At 41.4% G+C, this 23,408-nt stretch overlaps 1 protein-coding gene across 4 annotated transcripts in view; it reads left to right on the forward strand.

Annotated features, from left to right (window-relative positions):
* MSRA (methionine sulfoxide reductase A) overlaps positions 1 to 23,408 on the forward strand; it is a 425,721-nt gene that overhangs the window by 279,766 nt on the left and 122,547 nt on the right. For all 4 annotated transcript variants that reach the window (XM_005290656.5, XM_005290654.5, XM_065587467.1 and 1 more), the window contains one exon: positions 1,688 to 1,794. In XM_005290656.5, the coding sequence (XP_005290713.2) occupies positions 1,688 to 1,794 (107 nt within the window). The remainder of the gene's footprint in view (positions 1 to 1,687; positions 1,795 to 23,408) is intronic.

A 23,408-nucleotide genomic window follows, 5' to 3' on the forward strand; every position in this document is an offset into this window, starting at 1 on the left:
CAGGGGCTTTCCCTGAGCAAGCGGTGGCCCTAGTTTGAGAACCACTGTTTTAGATAATTGATAAAGTTATTGAATAGCATTAGGTCACAAACATATCCCTGCTGATGCCTCTAGAAACAACTCCATTGGATGACAATTCCCCATTTATATTTATTGTTTGTGATCTATCACTTAGCCAGTTTTTAATCCATTTTTACATGGACTGCATTGATTTTTGTATAGTGCTGACTTCATCTGACATTCCCAATGTCACATGGGAATTAGTTACATTGCAAAGTTGGCTGCATGAGGAAACTTGCCCAGCATATATCTGTGCTATGCCTGACTCTGTTGCCACTTTCACCAGCACCATATCTGAAGGCCAAATTCTTGACGTTATTGACTGTCTACCACTAGGATTTGGTCTTATATTAGCATTGTGTCCTTTACTCTGCATATATTCGTTGTCAAATTAATGCATGTATGTTGCAAAGGTACTCTTAGAGTGGAGACCTTTTGAATACCTTGGTGTTTGTGCCATTCCCTACTTGCTCTAATACAAAATCTTAAATACTAGGCCTTTCCAGCATCAGTGACTGACCACCACAACTACAGGTCTCATGAAACACCACTGTGCTTTGTTTTATCCCTTGAGCAGGCCACAGCCTGGAGCATTATTTACATCCTATTTACAGTTGGTAGCCAGTTTCTCCCACTCGCACTGGGAGAAGGGTACAGTAGCCAGTCCTGCTACTCTCCTTCTGAGCACTTCCTTCCTGTCCGTTTATATAGTTCCAGCTGGGGGGTTACTTCCACCCAATTAGCCCCTCAGGTGTATCTCTACTCGTTTAATTGACACCCTCTTCCAACTGCCTGTCTTTCGGTCAGGTCCCAATTAATGTACATTGATGGAGAGCTGAGTGACGAGATGCTGAGTGTCTGGTTTTATTCCCAAAAGGAATTCAATATGAAACAACACAAAATCCAGCCAAACCTTCTCACCAGGCTTGGCTGCCTACAGGATTCCGCCTCCAGGGTTTGCTCAGCCTAGATCCTTTCTCTGTAAAGGGGCATTCCCATCTCCCCTACTTCCAGGTGAGATAATGAGCCAGCTGCAGCTATGAATCAGCAAAATACACGTAACAGTTTTTTACAAGATGATCAACATTTTTTAACAGGATCATCACCCAGTTACAGGGTAGGGTTGTCAGCCTCTTCCAGTGCATTGCAAACTTTTTCCTCAGCAAAATTTAATCCTTCATTTGAGGGAAATTTTTAAGCACTTGTCAAAACCAAAAAGAGTTGAGTGTTTACATGATGCAAAATAAACATTTTAGGAGTATCTTGATTGCAGTAAAATGAACTAAGCACATAATATGTCTCCAGCTCATGGATATTTTTAAGGCTTTACATCTGTATTTGACTGCTTATGTGATTTACCAAAACATAATATGCTTATATTTAATGTACATCCCATTTAAATGGCGATATCAAAATAGAATCACTTCATGTCTATTTAAGCAAGAAAGGAATGGACTTGCTAAAAATACCAATTGTCTACGCCCACAAAAGACTGTGGAGAAATAGAAAATCAGCTAGTCCAGATGCATGGACTCTGTTAAAATTAGGTCCATTGAATCATTACACTGCAATACTATTACATAAGACGCATGAGCCTAATGGTTCAGTGTGCTTCTTCTCTCCCCAGGAATGAGGCAAGGTAATGACTTTGGCACACAGTATCGCTCGGCCATCTACACGTTCTCTCAGGAACAGATGGAAGCTGCTCTGCGATCTAAAGAGGATTATCAAAAGGTAATATTGGATAGGATGTGAAATTAGCCTGTGCATGATCAAAGTTGAAGGGAAATTGGGAATGAGCACAGAAGGTGAGCTCGTGTTCTGCGTGTTTGCTGCATATTAGTCCTTTCGCTATTCACTGTATGTTGTGTTTATTTTAAGTTTGAAGTTTGAACTGTTGTAAAAGTTTTTGCGAAACATCTTGGTGGCTTTATGCTGAATTGTTTAGCTACTTGTTCTGGCAGAAAATATCAATGTTTTAGTCTTAAAATACAGACTATGTGGATGTGCCAAAACAAAACAAAAATCGAAGGTCTATGCAAATCTCAATTTTGCAGCTGGTCCCTGTTCCTATAATGGTTCAAAGCAAACCTCAAATCCAAGCACTCATGGAATTTGGGGAAGTTTGGTTCCAGATTAGAACTCTGCCTCTCAGGGCCATCTCTAATAGTGTGTTTCAATCTGTAGTGTACTCAGCAGTCCGTTCCATACCTGCTTAGTCCAGGTGTGACTTGAGGGAGACTTGCAGTCTGTCGTATGACGTAGGGAGACCCTCTGTGTTGACATTAGACAACACAACATTTGTTTAATGTGAGAGGTAGGGAGAAAGAGAAAACTACAGACTCTTTCAACTTCAACAGCTCCAGTGAACATTCCCATATGAATTAATGACATTTGGATTCTGGCTTTGTCTATCATAAGAGATCCTATAGGACTCAAATCAACAAAAGGCAGCAGAATTATTATATCTTAGAAGAGGCTACTTTGCAAAATAGTAAGATGATTAAAGGGACACTCCTGAAGAACATAAGCTAACTCTCCAACTTTATTTAAATGTGAGAATGTGTATGTCCATGTTGTGAGATCCCTCTAGTTTTCATAGTTCACCATTGTTGTGAATAGGCAGGTTACTGAAATGTTCATTGAACATTTGAGCCTATGAAGGGTCTGACAATCTTTTTTTTTTCAAGATCCAGAAATTTTTTTGAAAAATGTTGACTATGTATGTTTCCTTTTGAACAGTTGACCTAAATAGTGTCCCACTATGAAAGCTAAGTTTATAGCAGTCCAACTGTTGCAATTGATGGTACAAGGTATCACTGTAGAATGATGTTAATGTTTTAGGTTTCTCTCTCCAGTTTTCCTCCATACAGTATTTGTCCACTGTGACAGCATTTAGAACATCACTCAACATCTCTGTCTAGAGCATCCAGCTTCTTGTGATGTAGGAACACAGGGATTGCTACCAGATCAGCCTAGAGCTCTTGCCAGTACAATATCTGGTCTTTGATAGTGACCAGAACCAGAGGCTGCAGAGGAGGGTGTCAAAATTCCTATAATGGGCAATTATGGAGTAATCTGCTATTATGCAATTATGACATAATGCCATGTCGCAGATTAGCTAGCATGTGGTGCTAAGAGAATGGGACCTTTCACATCTCCCCTCCAGGAAGAAAGGTCATGTCACTTACACAGGGCACTCACTAGAGGATGATTATGTTGAAGAACAAGAATATTGGAAAACTAGTACTTAGGTATTATGGTGTTAGGTGTTTTAGAGATGCTGGTAGATAAGATAGAAAGACAGAAGTCCTTCAAGAATATTTAATATTAATACAGTAGGGAGCTGAAGTGTTAAGGAATAAAAAACAAACCAGAAGTATATGCTAGTCCGAATGGGAGGCTGTAGCTATTGAGCTATATATAGTGGGTCTGATTTTATAACTCTGCATGGATGCACAAAATTATGCATACAGTTGACTACTTTGCCTATGCAATTGCCGTGGTCTGATCTGAAAATCACTGCTTTGGACATGCAAATAACCAATTTCCAAATGGCTGCTAGCACCTTAGTAACTGTGCATGCACATTGTGTGCAATTGCCTACATATTTTTCTAATAGTTGCACCCACATGAGTATAGATCTGAAGCCGCCTGAGGTTCTCTGGGTACAAAGTGGCTGCTGAAGTTTATTTCTCCATATATACCTTACAGAACTTCGTGCTATTTAGTGTTACTTTGACCCCAGGGCTTTTCTAACATGCTTTCTTCTCTCTTCTGCTCACATCAGTTGAGCCATATCACAATATGAGTCTTATAGCTTTCTGTTTGCTCTCCCAAAGCTGTGAGTGCCACCAAACTGATACTAACTTGAAAGCAAAATCACAATACAAAACAATATAACATAATGCTATGTGAACTGCCATCTCTATAGCTGAATTTCCTAATGGCACAATTTAGAAAATCTAGCTTGTTTGAAGTCTATTACTTTAGATGGAAAGGGCATATAATTCGTGTATTAATATAATTAGGCACAAATATGTAACTGATATCCTTCATAGTTTGTTTCTGCACTGGGAAGGTGACTTTCAAAAAGGCGAATATTCAGTCAATTACTCTGCTACTCAACAAACATGTACTGTAGTTACCAGAGCAAGTGCCGTATCATCTACAGTAGCACTGTAGTTATAGTAAACCTCTTGTGCTGAGAGAGCAGTGACCCATTCCCATATTTTGTAGGAACCTTTTTTTCCCCTTTGATTTGCATTGGATTATTTTTAAGGTAAATATATACAGTAAACTGCCTTATAAATTCATGTTCTACTAACAGTAGATGCGCAACAGTGCTTGAGCCACTTTTGCATATGTCAGATGCATCTCCATAAACCTTATCCAGTCAGATAAAGGGCATTTATGTGTAGCATACTGCTTGGTTTTCCAAAATACGCATTGATGCACCCCGCATCCTGCACTACGCTAAACGTATAGTACCAACAATGTATGTGTGAGTGGCACCGAGGATTTGCTAGCACTGTAATTAAATTCAAGCCAAGTTGTCTTGTTTGTTATCTCACTGCATAACTGAACATGTACTCAGGCCAGTTAGCTGTTTTTTGGGGGTTTTTTTTCAGCTGAGACCTTGAAAAGAATTAACAGTGGATGATTTCAGGGAGCCATAGAATCATAGAAATGTAGGAGGTCATCTAGTCCAGCGGCCTGTGCTGATGTAGGATCAAGTATACATTATGTTATCTTGTTTATGTTGTTACACTGAAGGAAAATTTTTATGTTTTATTGGGATAGAAATCCTCCTGCTTCAGGATGTAAGGCAACCATTCACTCATGGGAGTTAGGAAGAAACTTCCTTTAAGTATGGGATGTCCCACAACAAGACACTATGAGGTTTCTTACACTTCTCTAAAGCACCTGGTGGAGGCATTAGAGACAGGCTCCTGTTCAAGAGGGACTGCTACAGCTGTGAATGACAATTCTTATACCTATGAAACAATAAAGTTATGCATCACTTTGCTATCTGAATGCTGGAAAACACAGGCTTTAAAGTGGGAGAAGGCTATATTTTTCCTGTAGGCCTTCTGCATCCCTGTCAGTGTCCTGAAGAACCCAACATTTCAAATTGCACAAACTTCCTAGAAGGTGGCACAGTATCGTTATCCTTCCAGGCACAGAAGACCAAGTAGCTGCAGAAGTGTGCTCTTCTGTGCCCTTCAAAGTCTCTGCTTAATAATCGGCTCAACAGTGTCCATTAGTATGAAGATCTCCTCCCAGAACTTGAGCATGCTGAGTAAGCAACATGTCTACCTCTGACTAGTCCAGGGGGCAAGAATGAGGTTGTGCGTTGAACCTGAGCGTCCCTCATATACACATCTATTTTAAGCTGTGACACTTGCTGCTGATTCATGTAGCTGTTTAACAGCTGAGAAATGGCAATACAGCAACCAGGAATGAATATGTATTGGGGCCAAGCATCTTTGACTGTTTATGAAATTGAGTGCATACAGTGGTAGACCGTGAATGGTAATATGTATTATAATACGGTTCCACTGTTAGTGAATTGTAACAAAGGTGTAAGTGTGATTATAAAAACAGAAAATGGGGGCCAGAACTTGATGAACGTGCTGTGAGTTAGCGCTTCAATCCATTTTGTCTGAAGCTGAGGTGTTTGGGATTTTTTTAATACGGTTGAACCTGAGGTTATTTAATTTTCGAGAAAGTTGCGAGTTTGGGTCCGGTTGTCAAATTAATTATCTAGGCAATAATCCAGATGCAGAATTAGGGTGGGGGGAGAGAGATTTTTTTCCCCTCAAAATTGCAATCGTACTAGGTTCAACCAAGCTGCACGCACAAAGTTTGCAGGCTTCCAGGAATCCACTGAAGTTAATTGCAAAAGACCAGTGTAAGACATGCAGAGGTTACTTTAAGGAAGTGTACGTAATATGCTTCCTAAACTGATGTAGGTTTCAGTGACTTTTTTACAGGGGAAAGATTGATAGTGGAGCCAGTGTGCAGACATATGGCACAAAATATATTCTTTGCTATAAAAGCAAATTCCATACAGGACAAACTCCAGATGCAAAGCAGTTTAAGGGGCCCCCCTGAATTTGTTGACTGTAGTGGGGATTCTAAATTCATAAAAAATGTCTGAGCCATCTCTGATAATTAAGGCTAAGTTATAAACTTCGGCGTCTCAAACCTGAGTCTTTGACATACAGATGTTAGCCCTTGTGGGGGGAAAATAAGCTCCTGACCGCTGTTCTATATACGAAGACTTTTTAAGTTTATTTGCTAGCTTCAGACATTCAGAGGCTCCATATAAAGAAATTCTGCCAAATGCTGCTGCATTATCGGGCGGGTGGCAGAGGTCTTGGAGAGACAGTTACTGTAACTTTCCCCCCAGGGGTAGCAATCGGGAGAGACAACTGAAGGCTGATAAAAAGAATAAAAGCCTTCGAATTTTTTTAAATATCCAGCCCTCTGCCAAGCCACATAGATTAGTAATAAGTTGTTTTTATCAACGAGACAAGAAATTCTAGATGAAGCACACAAGCAGTCTTGGTGTTTCCTGACAAGCAGGTTAAACTGCAACAGCAATAATAAATCCTTTTCCCCCCTGATCCTGCAAACTGCTCTGCATGGGTGGAATGGGAGGTTGGCACAGTGCCCCACTGAAGTCTAAGTTCGGCAATAAGTTGATTTGAGAAGATAAAACCAAACAATGGTATAACAGGAGTAATGGAATTAAATTAAACAAATGAACATTTAGAATGAATATCAGGAAACACCTTCCTAGTGGCCAGAGCTATTAGTCTGTGGCGCAGTCTCTCGAGGGAAGTGATGGAATCTTCGTTGCTGGAGAGGCTTAGAACTACAGTAGACATGCAAAGCATTAGAAAAGATATACTGGAGAAAAGCATCCTACCCTAGGTGGAGGATGGACTAAATAACATTGTAAGTGTCCCCCCCATCATAATAGCCATGATTCCATGAAAGAAAGAAGACTAGGGTGAAATTTGATTTTAAGGTATTGTCAAACCAGCTGTTCACGTAAATGATTGAAACTTTCACTGGTCAAATTATCACTTCACTTGGCATTTCATCAAATGCCTAATGTTTTTGAGTATTTTGACAGATGACTAGAGCCGAAGACCAACCATTTAATGAAATGTCTAAAATTTCTCATTGAATTAAACAGCAAAAGGAATATACTGGACCAAATTCATCATTGGTGTAATTCCATAAGAGCTAACAGAATTACACCAGGGATGAATTTTATGGTTTTTTATATACTGTCATATTCAGCATAGGAAGGCATCCATCAACCAGTTACAGCAGATGTCCTGTTGTTTGGTATCACTACCTGTCTATTAGAAAGCGACATTGGTTGTTGTCTTCCTGCTTCTTTTGGAAGAATTTACACCTGTTGGCTTTACACTTCTTCTACTCAGAGCAGTTATATGTGATAAATCATTGACAGCTACAGGGAGATTATTGATGAGTATCATTTCACACAGACAATCTTCTAAAGATTCAAATCATGTATTGTGACTGGAAGAAGGTTGTTCACATTGGTCTTGACTAGGAGAAGGTGGCTGTTTACAAGTTTCTTAGGATGTAGAAGATTGTTTTTAATAAGGCTTCTGGATTTCAGTAGTTGCAAAAGCATCTGATAACTCCTCTTCTGAATGTGTCTGCCTCAGAACTTCAAGTATCAGAGGTGAAAATGTTTGTCCCATCTTTGCATCAATACTGAAATGAACAGTGGTGGTTACTCGACCTTTGAAAATAGTTTTGTGAAAATGAGTGAGCTTGATCCCCCAAATGCCGCCTTTTTTTGTTTTGCCATTTATCTATGATATAAACATCCCCTTTACAGCTATGTTTGTGCATTCCACAGATATTTGAGTCTGTGGATGAGCAGGCTTACAATGAACAATCATTAATTCTTCTCATATTACTCTGACCAGCAGAAAACTTGGGCTTCATTGTTACTTCCAGAATATATGGTCACCTGACAGTAGAAAGATAACAAGCAACTGGTATAGCACTCCTAGCTGCACTTCTAGATGACTGGGGTAGCAGGATAAAATCTTTAATTGGATGAACCTGGCATAACATGATCCATTTGTAGGCGTCTCCTGGAATTGACTTCATAGTAATAAGATAAATATGTCCATAAGATGAGTAATCCTGGCTGAATAACACCACACTTGTGCTTTGTTGGTTACATTTATCTTGAAATTCTATACCCAAGAATTTGACAACTTCCAGACTTCCTTGTGAGATGTATATATTTATTCACCAATTCTTTTGACATTTTGTCATGTCTGACATGGCCAGTAGCCATGTGAGCTTCATTAAGGACATCACATGTATCTTCACTGCTCACTAAATGCATCATTCATCTGATTGATGAATTGGGGGGGAAGGATAGCTCAGTGGTTTGAGCATTGGCCTGCTAAACCCAGGGTTGGGAGTTCAATCCTTGAGGGGGCCACTTGGGGATCTGGGGCAAAATCAGTACTTGGTCCTGCTAGTGAAGACAGGGGGCTGGACTCAATGACCTTCAAGGTCCCTTCCAGTTCTAGGAGATGGGATATCTCCATTTATAATTTATTTACACTTCTTAATAAGCTTCCCTACATCCCTACACTGTCGGGTCTCACATGTGGGGGAAAAGACATTTTCTTATTACTATCAAGATGATTTTACTCTGAACCCAGGCTTAAACAGTAGGGGCGATTGTACCTTAAAGGCACTGAGGACAATATGGAGATGTGCCATCCTAGGAAGAGCATTGGAAGGCATTACAATGCCTCTCAGAGCTCCCTGGAACACAAGTGGAGTTGCTACATCCCTTGATTGGGTGCAGCATCCATTGCACATGGATTCTGTTCCACTGACTGCAGACTGCAAATGTCCCTTGCTCTCAGGCAGGCTGCACATGGGGAGATGCTGTTTGGCCCTTTCCCCAGGTATACACACTGTGCATCTACCTAAGGGCCAGGCCCTTTACTTAGCCCTTTGGCTTTTGTTAGTATCCAGTCACTTTTATATCCAGTTGTTGATCATGCATTTGGAATAGTGATTATGAAGAATATTAAACCGTACCTTCTCTTTTGCAATCATCTGCGTAGGTTGAAGGTCACTGAGGTTGGCAAAGATGCCTTTTAATTTTATTGCATTGCGAACATGTCCCCAGCCACTGCGTCAAGCTAACATTTGAACAGAGCATTAAACCATTTTTAGAAACTAGACCTTGTATAAATGAATGTAAATATCAAATAAACTTACCTTAAGAATATGTGTTTCTGATGGAACTTTATTCCTCCCTTGCTCTTTACACATTTCAACTTATGAAAAGATTCCAACTCCATTATACAAATGTCATGCTTTTATACATTTTAGGCAGATGATTATTAAGTTAGTCTTCAAGTCAGAGTTCCCTGATTGACCCAGGGAGTGAAATTATGAGCATTAAGACATGCATTAACATTGACAGAAGCTAGATGCCCCTCAATCTGTCAAACCATAAAAAGAACAGGAGTACTTGTGGCACCTTAGAGACTAACAAATTTATTTGAGCATAAGCTTTCGTGGGCTACAGCCCACTTCATCAGATGCATAGAATGGAACATATAATAATAAGATATATATACATACAGAGAACATATCTTTTTGCGGCTACAGACTAACACAGCTGCTACTCTGAAACTTGTCAAACCATGTGTTCTGTAGTGCTTGGCCAGTCATGTGGACCCTCCCGATTGGCTTCTAGTTCATTATTTTAGATTTCCTTCCCTTGGTTACAAGTATCAGAGGGGTAGCCATGTTAGTCTGGATCTGTAAAAAGCAACAGAGAGTCCTGTGGCATGTGTCTGATGAAGTGGGTATTCACCCACGAAAGCTTATGTTCCAATACATCTGTTAGTCTTAAAGGTGCCACAGGACTCTCTGTTGCTTTTCCCTTGGTTATACATTTGTTATATCAGAGTTTACAATTTTCATAAGCATATTAAATGCCATAAACATAAATGCAATAATTGAATTCATGATTGTTTACAGAGTGCCATAAGTGAGCATGGTGCTTTACAGATAGACACAGTTCCTGCTTCCAACGAGCTTTGTTTAAGTTCAGCATTATATAACAGGTGGTGATGAGAGGAGATTGAGATAAAGGAAGGTAAAGGTTACAACAATGTATGGTCTTATAACTCGCTTTTATTATGTTCAATTTGGGTTAAATCTTCAGATCCTTGACTCTTTACCCAAAACCTGACTCAAGCAAACTCCCATGACTTGAGTAAAGTAAAAAGTAAAAAAAAGCTGCCTTATTTTTCCATTTAAACAAGTTAAATTTTGTTACTGTATAAGTACAGGGGCTTTTAAATCATAGCCTGCATTGTGAGGGGTGAGATGAGGACATGCGGCAGAATTCTTCCCAAGAGGCATTCTCTGGTGGACATCCTGCCATTTCTACTCTTTTTTTTACCTCTTTTGGCCTGGGAGAAGCCTCAAATGCAGAGATGCTAAAAATGAAACCGAAGTTACGGGTTTTTTTAAGTATTTAAACGTATGTGAATGTGCTTGATGGTGAAACTTCAGAACAACGCTTACTCTATCCAAACCAGTTTGCTTATTCCTAATGCTACATTGTTATTCAAACAGTTGTTTATTGTCCAAACCTCAGTCTTTGTGTATGTGACAAAAATAGGGCACACACCGGGCACAAAAATATCAAGCAACTGCTCATGGAATTTGTTCCATTATTTACCCAGCCTTAAAATATAAAACCAAAATTTTCAAACCTGAGTGTCTAAACTGAGGCTCCTAGATCCATATTTAGACACCCGAGTGGCCTGATTTTCACAAGTGCTGAGCAACTGCAAATGTCTTTTGACATAGATGCTGCCTGTGTCTAAATATGGATCTAGGAGTCCCACGTTAGGCACTCAGGTCTGAAAATTTTGGCCATCGTATATAATGTTGCATGTACCAAAGTATTGCCAAATCCCGATAAGAGCTGAGCCCATAAATCTCCCTCTGCCATCAACAGTAACTTCATGTGATCTGCATGCACTTCTCGGGAGTTGGCTCCCAGAGCCAGATTCTGGTCAGTTGAATTGCTGCAGTTCCAGAACAATTCCATTACAATCAATGGGATTACTCCAGATTTACAGTAACAGATAAAAATCTGGCCCCTAACATTTTTTCATTTTAAGTACTGGTTTCCAGATCAATTGTAAGAGGGCACTTTGTATCTCCTGCCATTGAAGTACACCACTGAGTCAAATATAGCTCTCTGCTTTTGGGAAAGCAAATCAATATTTCCTGGAAAGAAGACACAGAGCATGCTTTGCAAGGAGCATTATCACTTTCATTTTGATCCCAGGATATTTTAGTGCCAAGATCTCTTTCTCCCACACTAATTTCCACAAATTGCGTGTGGTCTGGTTCTGTATTCGTTGCATGCCCAAAACTTCTAGTGAGTTCGGTGGGAGTTTCGGGCACACAGGAAATTCAGGATTGGACCCATATGGTTTGATCCTGGTAGATGGTAAATGCTTTCTGGGAGATGGTCAGCATTGCCAACTCCTAAATGTGCTCAGCACTTCGCAGGGTCAGACCCATAGTCAAAACCTCCAATCTTTGCTCTAACATTTGCCCATCTACCTCAGCACTGGTCATGGTGGGAGTGATAGTGTAGACCGCCATAGGAATTTTCTCTTTTACATCCATGGGATCATTCTTGTATGTACAGTCTTTAAAATACAGTGTAATATGTGCGGAACTAGTTATTTAAAAAATATAAACCAGAAAAGGAGAAAGAGGGAAGGGGAAAAAAGAGTACCCAGAAGAGCAATGTGAAGTTTGACAGCTGCCTGTTTTTCACTGAAGGAGTAAAATATGTATAAAACCAGCACCAAAGAGAGCATGAATTTCAAACCAGCAGGGTTCATTTGTGTCTGAGTCTCAGAGTTAGACTGGGATGCAGTGTCCACATCTACTTCATGAGTATTGTTTATTAATCATGTTTGGTATGGTAGTACCGAAGGACCAACCAAGAATGGGTGCAAAGCACGGTACAAACATAGAATAGGACAGTGGTTCTCAACCAGGGGTATATGTACCTCTCGGGGTATGCAGAGGTCTTCCAGGGGGTACATCAACTCATCTAGACATTTGCCTAGTTTTTTAACAGGCTACATATAAAGCACTAGCGAAGTCAGTACAAACTAAAATTTCTTACAATGACTTGTTTATACTGCTCTATATACTACACACTGAAATGTAAGTACAATATTTATATTCCAATGGATTTATTTTATAATGATATGGTAAAAATGAGAAAGTCAGCCACTTTTCAGTAATAGTGTGCTGTGACACTTTTGTGATCTTATGTCTGATTTCGTAACGAAGTAGTTTTTAAGTAAGGTGAAACATGGGGTACAAAGACAAATCAGACTCCTGAAAGGGGTACAGTAGTCTGGGAAGGTTGAGGACCACTGGAGTAGGAGACACATCCTTCCCTAAGGAGTTTACATTCTAAGTAGACAAGGCAGACATGGAGTGGGGAACGAGTATAACACACCAGCAGAATGAACAATGGGACCATGATTTTTTGGGGCGGGGGTAAGCTAAATGGAAAGGACAGGGAGAGGGGGACAGGTCAGGGGTGAAGAGGGTAAGAGGTGCAGATGTGGAGAGAAACTGGGGTGAATGGATTGTGAAGGAGGAGGAGAGAGAGGGTTGGCACAAACAGCCAATCAGCACAGGGCAGAGAAAGTCCAGTCAAAATGTAGAAAGATCTCTGAATGCCCGAAAGTCCTGGCTTTGGCTGCTGTCCTACTGGCTGGAGTCGCTGGTGGTCTAGAACTGTAGCTAGTAATCGTGTTGTATGTTTTTGGGCTCCAAGCTGAATGGTGACGTTCCAGCCCGTAGTTTACTGATACCTGAAGTCATACGTAACGATGAGATTGGGCAGGAATCAGGACTGATAATAAATTACAGCTTTCTATTGTGAGGATGTAGCAAAATCAATTCCTCTCTGTCTTCGTATCTCCCTCCAATTTTGTTCCCCTGCTTTCTGTCCCATTTCCCCCCAAGACTTTCTCTTTGCGCCAATGGTTCCAACTTCCAGAGAAAATAAATTGATACTTTAAAAAAAATCTGATATTTAAAAAATTTAAAAAATAAACCTATTTAAAGTTAAATTTGAAATTGACAAGCTATGTTAAGGCCTACACTTGCTATAATCTACTACAGTCATTGAAACTTAATAACAAAAATAATATTAAGCAGTGCATATTTGCTGCCAAGTTTTAAAGCAAGTCAAATCACTGAACTGTTGGAAGTCACAGGCTAAGCACCTCGAGCCATTTTGCTGAAATGCTAAGCGAGCTTTGGTAGCGGTAGCTTTTTCTGCAGGTGCAGAGAGAATATTTTCTTCATTTCAGTTTGTTCAACTAGTTCAGTTCAATTACTAGTTTATTTAAAGTAAAGAAACTAATTGAGAGCTGAAAAAGCAGGAGAACTTGTTTTCCTTTTCAAATCTATGGATAAAAACTAGGTGTGAGAGGATAACATCTACTAATTCTAAAATCTTGAAGGACATGGTGACCAGAAACAGTTTAATTCATTAACTATAGAAAATACTTCCTTTGTTTAATAAATCAGTTACATTTAATGCAAAACGTGGTGGTTTTTTTCATATGAATCCTGCAAATTAAAGGTAGTTTTATTTAACTAATAAATAATTTGAAAATGCTGGTTTTGTGCATTTTAATTGATTTTGAATTTCCATCCAAATAGAGCTTGGTTCAAATCAAAAGTTAAAAAAAACTAATCATCTGGTAAATAAGAAATGCATCATTCACCATTTTTATCACAAATAAATAAAAATCTGAATAAATTCAAGTTAATCTGTATAATTGTTTAAATAAAGGTGTATAGATATAGTGTAGCCTCCTGGCTAGCAAAAAGACTCTCTACCAATCCGGCCTGGGGGAAAATTCCTTCCTGACCCCAAATATCATGATCACTTAGACCATGAGCATGTGGGCAAGATCACCAGCCAGACACCTGGGAAAGAATTCTCTATAGTAACTCAGAGCCCTCCCCATCTAGTGTCCCATTTCTGACCATTGGAGATATTTGCAGTTGTAGATGGGCCATATGCCGTTGTAGGCATCATATCACCCCCTCCATAAACTTATTAAGCTCAGTCTTGAAACAAGTTAGGTTTTTACCCACACTACTCCCCTGGGAAGGCTGTTCCATAACTTCACTCCTCTGATGGTAAGAAACCTTCATCAAATTCCAAGTCAAAATTTGTTGATAACTAGTTTGTATCCATTTGTTCTTGTGCCAACATTGGCCCTTAACTTAAATAACTCTTCTCCCTCCCTGGTGTTTATCGCTGTGATGTATATAGAGAGAGCAATCATATATTCTCTCAGCCTTTGTTTGGTTAAACTAAACAAGCTAAATTCCTTAAATCTCCTCTCATAAGACAAGTTCTTAATTCCCTTGATCATCCTAGTAGCCCTTCTCTGCACCTGTTTCAGTTTGAATTAATCTTTCTGAAACATTGAAGACCAGAATTGCACACAGTATTCCAGATGAGGTCTCAGAAGTGCCTTTTTCACATCTGCATCATGTTGGTGGCTGGTAGTCATCATAATCATCCTGTGGTCAATAAGTACACCCAGGTCTTTTTCTTCCTCTGTTGCTTCCAACTGATAAGTCCCCAATTTATAGCAAAAATTCTTGTTGTTATTTTCTAAGTGCATAACCATGCACTTTGCACTATTATTTTCATCCCATTTCTATCACTCCAGGTTTCAAGGTTGTCCAGATCACCTTATATGATATGGGCCATACCTCCCAACTTTGTGTCACTCCCATTTTTTGTGCCAAGATCATTAATGAAAATGATAAATAAGACTTGTTCAAAGACTGATCCTTGAGGAACTCCACTAGTAACCTCCCTCCAGCCTGACTGTTCACCTTTCTCCATGACCTGTTGTAGTCTCCCCTTTAACCAGTTCCTTACCCACCTTTCGATTATTTTCGATTATTATATTAATTGCCATCTTCTCCAATTTAATCAATAATTTCCCATGTGCAACTGTATCAGATGCACCTGTTCTCGAGGGATGGGCTTCACCTGAGTAGGGAAGGAAATAGACTTCTGGGAGGGAGGCTGGCTCATCTTATCAAAAGAGCTTTAAACTAGGAAGTTTGGGGAGACGGTTGGGAGATGCACAGTTAATCTCCACGCCAGATTCCAGTATGGAGAAGGTGAGTAAAATGAGAGGAGACATAGCTGGGGAGATGAGATTGGACATAGGAAGGACAGGGGGGATGGACACAAGGAGGCCCGCAACATATAGTGCTCCTAATGGGAGAGAGGCTAAACGACAAACATTAGGGTGTCTATACACCAATGCCAGAAGCCTAGGTAATAAAATGGAGGAATTGGAGCTCTTGGTCCAAGAGCTGAAACCAGATATCGTAGGAATAACAGAAACGTGGTGGAATGGCAGTCATGACTGGAACACAGGTATGGAGGGGTATGCGCTGTATAGGAAAGACCGGAACAAAGGTAAAGGTGGGGGGGGTGGCATTGTATGTCAATAGTGAAATAAGCTGTAAAGAAATAATAGTTGATGGATTAGACAACACAGAGTCCGTCTGGGCAATACTCACACTGGGTAATAGGACTACTAGAGCCTCTCCGGGGATAGTGCTTGGAGTGTGCTATAGACCGCCGGGATCGACCCAGGATATGGATAAGGAACTATTTAATGTGCTTAGAGAAGTAATTACTAATAGAAACTGTGTAATTATGGGGGACTTTAACTTCCCGGATATAGATTGGGGAACAAACGCTAGTAGCAATAATAGGGCTCAGATGTTCCTAGATGTGCTTGCTGATCAATTCCTCCAGCAAGTGGTAGCTGAACCGACGAGGGGGGAGGCCATTTTAGATTTGATTCTAGTAAGTAGTGAGGACCTCGTTGAGGAAGTGGTAGTAGGGGACAATTTGGGCTCCAGTGATCATGAGCTAATTCGGTTTAAAATACATGGAAGGAGTAACAGAATTAAGTCAAAGACTAGGGTTTATAATTTTAAAAAGGCCAATTTTAACAAATTAAGGGGACTGGTAAGGGAAGTGGATTGGGCAAACGTATTAATGGATTTAAAGGCAGAAGAAGCCTGGGATTACTTTAAGTTAAAGATGCATGAGCTGTCGGAGGCCTGTATTCCAAAAAAGGGAAAAAGATTACTAAGCAAGAGATTTAGACCGAGCTGGATGAGCGACCGACTCAAAGGGGCGATTAGGAAAAAACAGAAAGCGTACAAAGAGTGGAAGAGGGGAGGGATCAGTAAGGAAATGTACCTAAGTGAAGTCAGAGAATGTAGAGAGAGAGTGAGAAAGGCCAAAGGCCGTGTAGAATTGGACCTAGCGAGGGGAATTAAAAGCAATAGTAAGAGGTTTTACAGCCACATAAACAGGAAGAAAGCAAAGAAAGAAGAAGTGGGACCGCTGAAGACTATTGCCGGAGAGGAGATTAAAGACAATCTAGGCATGGCGCAATATCTCAATAAATATTTTGCATCGGTGTTTAATGAGGCCAATGAAGGGATTAGGGATACTAGCACCACTACAGAGGGGCGTTCAGAATGGGGGATTACCGTATCCGAGGTAGAAACAAAACTTGATCACCTTAATGGGGCTAAGTCAGGAGGACCGGACGATCTTCATCCGAGAATATTGAAGGAATTGGCGCGGGAAATAGCAGGCCCGTTAGCGATAATATTTAATGAATCTGTAAACTCGGGGGTGGTCCCGTTAGACTGGAGAATAGCTAATGTGGTTCCTATTTTCAAGAAAGGGAAAAAAAGTGATCCGGGTAACTACAGGCCTGTTAGTTTAACATCTGTAGTGTGCAAGGTGTTAGAGAAAATTCTGAAAGAGAAACTAGTTGAGGACCTGGAGGTTAGTGGCAATTGCGATAAATTACAACATGGTTTTACGAAGGGCAGATCGTGCCAAACGAATCTGATCTCCTTCTTTGAGAAAGTAACGGATTTATTAGATAAGGGGAATGCGGTGGACCTAATATACCTGGATTTCAGTAAAGCGTTTGATACTGTACCCCATGAGGAATTATTGGTTAAACTGAAAAACATGGGGATCGATATGAAAATCCAGAGGTGGATAAGGAATTGGTTAATGGGGAGAATGCAGCGGGTCGTATTAAAGGGTGAACTGTCAGGTTGGAGGGAGGTTACTAGTGGAGTGCCTCAAGGTTCGGTTTTGGGACCCATTTTATTTAATCTATTTATAACTGATCTCGGAACCGATTGCAAGAGTGGGCTGATAAAGTTTGCGGATGATACGAAGGTGGGAGGCGTTGTAAATTCGGAAGAGGATAGGGATATCCTGCAGGGAGACTTGAATGAACTTGTGAATTGGAGTATCAGAAATAGGATGAAATTTAATAGTGAAAAGTGTAAGGTGATGCATTTGGGGATGACTAATAACAATTTTAGTTACAAGATGGGGACGCATAGGTTAGAAGTAACGGAAGAGGAGAAGGACCTAGGGGTCCTTGTAGACCGCAGGATGACTATGAGTCGACAATGTGACGTGGCGGTGAAAAAAGCCAATGCTGTCTTGGGATGCATTAGGCGAGGTATATCTAGTAGGGATAAGGAGGTCCTGCTTCCGTTGTACAAGGCGCTGGTGAGACCTCATTTGGAGTACTGTGTGCAGTTCTGGTCTCCCATGTTTAAAAAAGATGAACTCAAACTGGAACGGGTGCAGAGAAGGGCCACTAGGATGATCAGAGGAATGGAAAACCTGTCGTATGAAAGGAGACTAGAGGAGCTTGGGTTGTTTAGTCTGACAAAGCGAAGGCTGAGAGGGGATATGATTGCTATCTTTAAATATATTAGAGGGATTAATACAAGGGAGGGAGAAGAATTATTCCAGCTTAGTACTAACGTAGATACAAGAACGAATGGATATAAACTGGCCGTGGGGAAGTTCAGGCTTGAAATTAGACGAAGGTTTCTGACCGTCAGAGGGGTGAAATATTGGAACGGCCTTCCGAGGGAAACAGTGGGGGCGAGGGACCTGTCTGGTTTTAAGATTAAGTTAGATAAGTTTATGGAGGGAATGGTTTAATGGTAAAACATAGTAGTCAAGGAAAACCAAGCAATGGTAGGTAAATAGCATAATGGCTAAAAGGGGTCAGGATGGAGACTCTTGCCTATATGCTCGGGGTCTTACTGATCGCCATATTTGGGGTCGGGAAGGAATTTTCCTCCAGGGCAGATTGGCTGAGCCTCTGGAGGTTTTTCGCCTTCCTCCGCAGCATGGGGCAGGGATCTCTAGCAGGAGGGTCTCTGCCGATTGAAGTCACTAATAACAGGATTGGGGACTTCAGCAGCAGAGTCCAGGGAAGGGGTAGGGACGGTTTTATGGCCTGCAGCATGCAGGGGGTCAGACCAGATGATCATAATGGTCCCTTCTGACCTTAAAGTCTATGAGTCTATGAGTCTATGAGATGCTTTACTGAGATCCAGATAGGTTAGATTGGCTGCATTACCTTTGTCTGGAAAATTGGTTATGTTCTTAAAGAAAGAGATCAGGGTGGTCTGTTACGATCCACCTTTTGTAAAATCATGTTGTATTTTATCCCAATTACCGTTTACCTTTAAGTCTTTAATTACTCTCTCTTTCAGAATTTGTTCTGAGACCTTCCATACAATTGAGGTCAAATGAAGGGGCCTGTAGTTTACCAGATCACTTTTTTTTTCCTTCCTCAAATATTGGTACTATATTTGCGAATCTCCAGTCATAGAGTATGACCCCTGAGTTTATGGGTTCATTAAAAATCATTGTTATTGGGCTTCCAATTTCATATGCCAGTTCCTTTTAATATTCTTGAATGGAGATTGTCCAGGCCCCCTCCAGTTTTGTCCCATTAAGCTGTTTGAGTTTTGCTTCTACTTTGGATGTAGTAATTTCTACTTCCATATCCTCATTCCCATTAGCCATCCTGCCACTGCTCCCAAGCTCCTCCATTACCCTCATTTAAAAACTGTGACTGGTGTGTGTGTGTTGCATTCCTGCTCCCTGTTCCTGTGTGCTTCCTGAACTCAGTGGTCCAGTTCCTGTTCCTCTGTGTGTACGTGTGCGTGCACACTGGCACGTAGCATGGGGTATGTGCATCTACTCATCTAGCAGCAGGCCCTGTCTGTAGTTTGGACTGTTATGTTTTGTTCAAACTGTTACTGTCCTAACTGGTTCATGGTCAGGGCGTGTTTTGATTGACAACCTTCCTGTGTGTCTTGCTTTTGAATTTTTGTGTGTGTTTTGGGGATTCCTGTTCTGGCGTGCATCAGAGCATAACATTATGGCAACGAGTGCTTCTATTCTGCAACCCATGCTGCCTGCACATCCTTCGACTGTTGACCGGTGGGACTTCATTCGTAATTTCTGGAACTTAGTGCAGATTATGTAACTCCAGTGCTGCTAGGTTACCCTTGCTGCAGAACTGTTTAGGCCGTGATGGCACTGATATTTATGATGGACTCCTGGAGCCCAACTCCTCCTTTGATGGGGCTGTGCAACTCCTCAATGAGTATTTCTGGAGATTCTGTTCTGTTAAAGAGAAAAACATTTTTTGAAGCTCATCAGCAGCCCGATGAAGCCATATGTGAATTTGCATGTCATTTCACAGAATCATAGAAGATTAGGGTTGGAAGAGACCTCAGAAGGTCATCTAGTCCAACCCCCTGCTCAAAGCAGGACCAACACCAACTAAATCATACCAGCCAGGACTTTGTCAAGCCAGGCCTTAAAAACCTCTAAGGATGGAGATTCTACCACCTCCCTAGGTACCCCATTCCCGTGCTTCACTACCCTCCTAGTGAAATAGTGTTTCCTAATATCCAACCTAGACCTTCCCCACTGCAACTTGAGACCATTGCTCCTTGTTTTGTCATCTGCCACCACTGAGAACAGCTGAGCTCCATCCTCTTTGGAACCCCCCTTCAGGTAGTTGAAGGCTGCTATCAAATCCCCCCTCACTCTTCTCTTCTGCAGACTAAACAAGCCCCGTTCCCTCAGCCTCTCCTCATAAGTCATGTGCCCCAGCGCCCTTTTTTAACTTGCCGGCAAGAATACTGTGGGAGACCATATCAAAAGTTTAGCTAAAGTCAAGGTATATCATGTCCACCACTTTCCCCAAATCCACAGAGCCAGTTATCTCATCATAGAAGGCAATCACGTTGGTCAGGCATGACTTGCCCTTGGTGAATTCCTTGAGGACCTGCTCCATGATTTTTCCAGGGACTGAGGTAAGGCTGATTGGTCTGTAGTTCCCTGGATTCTCCTTCCCTTTTTTAAAGATGGGCATTATATTGCCTTTTTTCAATCGTCTGAGACCTCCCCCGATCGCCACGAGTTTTCAAAGATAATGGCCAATGGCTCTGAAATCACATCAGCCAATTCCCTCAGCACCCTCGGATGCATTAGATCCGGACCCAGGGACTTGTGCATGTCCAGCTTTTCTAAATAGTCCTTAACCTGTTATTTCACCACTGAGGGCTGCTCACCTCCTCTCCATACTGTATTGCCCAATGCAGCCGTCTGGGAGCTGACCTTGTCTGTGAAGACCGAGGCAAAAAAAGCATTGTGCACTTAAGCTTTTTCCCTATCATCTGTCACCAGGCTGCCTCCCCCACTCAGTAAGGGTCCCACACTTTCCCTGACCACTTTCTTGTTGCTAACATATCCATAGAAACCCTTCTTGTTACCCTTCACATCCCTTGCTAGCTGCAACTCCAATTGTGCTTTGGCCTTCCTGATTACACCCCTGCATTCTCGAGCAATATTTTTATACTCATCCCTAGTCATCGGTCTACACACAGGAAGTGTGTGGGTTACACATGCACACACACATTGAGTTCATCTAGTGGCACTAAGACCACTTAGAGAGAAGAGAGATTCATGAGTTTGCTCTACAGCCTTAGCTAACAGTCACATGGCTTTTAGCTCATGCAGTAGCGGCATATGCATTTAGCTCCAGAGGTCCCAAGTTTGATCCTGCCCGCCGATGACCGGGGTCCATCAGTGTTACACATGCATAGTATGGGGTATGTGCAGCTACTCAGGGGCTGCTGCTACATACCTGCTGTTTGGGCTATTGCTGTCCTAACTGGCTCATGGTTAGTACATGTTTTGATTGACAACCTGCCTGCGTGTCTTGCTTCATTTTTGTTTTGTTCTGAGGATTGCTGTTCTAGGATGTATCAGGGAGTAACAAAACTGAGGTAAAGCATTTGTTTAGATGTTGGCCATACCTAGATTATCTTTAAAGTCCACCCTGACCTCAACACTTGGAGGTCCTACCTCTTCTTTTCTTGTTTTCTTTTTATTTATATGGCTAAAGAACCTTTTACTACTGATTTTAATTTCCATTGCAAGGTCCAACTCTGGTTGGCTTTTGGTGGTTCTCACTTTTTCCCTACACTTTCTGACCTCTAAGAGGTAGCTTTTCCTGCTGATCCATTCCTTTTTCCATTCCTGATAGCCTTTCTGCTTTCTCTTAATAACCTGTTTGAGATGCTTGTTTGTCCAGTTTGATCTGCAAACCTTCCCTATGTCTTTTTGCCCCTTGCTTGGGATGCAAGCTCTAGATAGTTTCTGCAACTTTAACTTTAAGTAGCTCCTTCACATTCAGATCCTTGAGTTTCTCAATGCAGTCAACTTACCTAACTAATTCCCTTCCCTTTTCTCCCCTTTCGCCGCCTCCTAACTGCCCCCACTGATTCTTAGACCAAATCTACTCGCCTAAGTCCCTATCTCTCTTAGTGTCTCCCCCACCTACAACTCCCAGTCACATCCTCACATCATTTCCCTCCTCGGCTTCCAGTCTCTCTGCTCAGCCAGTCACAGTCTTCCCCTGGTCGCAGACCAAGTTTCCTGTCCCAGTGTCCTACCTGTCTCCCAGTCTCCTTGTCTAGCCAGTTCCAGGCTCTAGCCCGCTGTGACTCCTAATCCCAGTTTCTCTCTCCCTCTCTGCCAGCTTGCAGTCCCATTCTCCCTATCCCAGGTTCCTTGTCTCAACCTGCTCCCCAACTCTCTTCAGATCTGGCTCTTGTCCCCTCTGCATTTGAGTCAAGCAGCTTCCTCCTCCAAGCTGCCTGGGCCAGGCAGGGAGGCCATTGAGGCACAGGACAGATAGCTCTCTGCTCTCAGTTCAGAAGTTTGTGCCCAGGCATGGATCCAGCATGGCCCACAGCAGCCCAGAACTACAATTGCAGAGACAGTTCTGCTCATTCCCGGGCAGAAGCTTGACCAGTGTGGCTGGAATCCTTGGGGAGTTTAGCTGCTAAAATCTAAGAAGTCTCTGCCGAACATGTGCAAACTGCAGTTTTTGAAAGCCATACAGCTTGGCTAAATTTGGGCAGATTGGCACATCCTTGACACAAAAGTCACCCTCCCCCCCGCCCAATTTCAAATCCCTGCTCCAAGGCAGGGGAGGAGGGGGCTAGAGCTCTTCAGAGAACGGGTCCAAAAACTTTTTAACATGGACAAAACAATGTATTTTTCCCTAGACCCATTCTCACAAACAGCTAAATCATTTTTGCTGAAATTAAAAAAAAAATCAACTTGAGGCTGACACTTGGCATGGAAAATTTCAACCCACATGGTTAAAGTTTTGGCAAAGTTATGAGCAGCTGAACACAGGGTCTTATAATTAGACGTGTCAGACAACCTTATTGGGGGGGACTTTTAGTCCCATCTAAAATATATATGCACACACTTAACATCAGTTATCTCATTTTAATCTTTGTGAAATAATGTCTTTATTGTTTCAATTGGTTAATTGCCTCTTGGGTGATTTTTCCTCCAAACTTCTTGTCGTTATATATATAAAATACACAAATAGTTATGTATTAACAATCATAACAAATAGATTTCCACATTATTACTCTGAAACCTGACATTATTACATGGCATTTTAATATAGCAAGGAGGGAAAAACTGCAGTAATAGATCTCTAAGTAGTGAATTTAGTGTGATGACCAAGGCAAAACCTTGTTTATTTTATTGCCCTCTAGTGGTCTTGTCATGTGCCTGCAGTATAGTTAAATATAGTAGTCATCTCTGTTTGTGCATAATGCAAAGGATCCGGTTTTCTCTGTCGTTTTACTTTGCTAAAGTTGATTTATCTCTCAGCCTTTTTGAATGGCCTGGAGCACTGCTTAACCATGAAATAAAGCTACATTATTCTATTGCTGCATGT

This window comes from Chrysemys picta, chromosome 3 (genome assembly GCF_011386835.1).
Source record: "Chrysemys picta bellii isolate R12L10 chromosome 3, ASM1138683v2, whole genome shotgun sequence".
Taxonomy (NCBI): domain Eukaryota; kingdom Metazoa; phylum Chordata; order Testudines; family Emydidae; genus Chrysemys; species Chrysemys picta.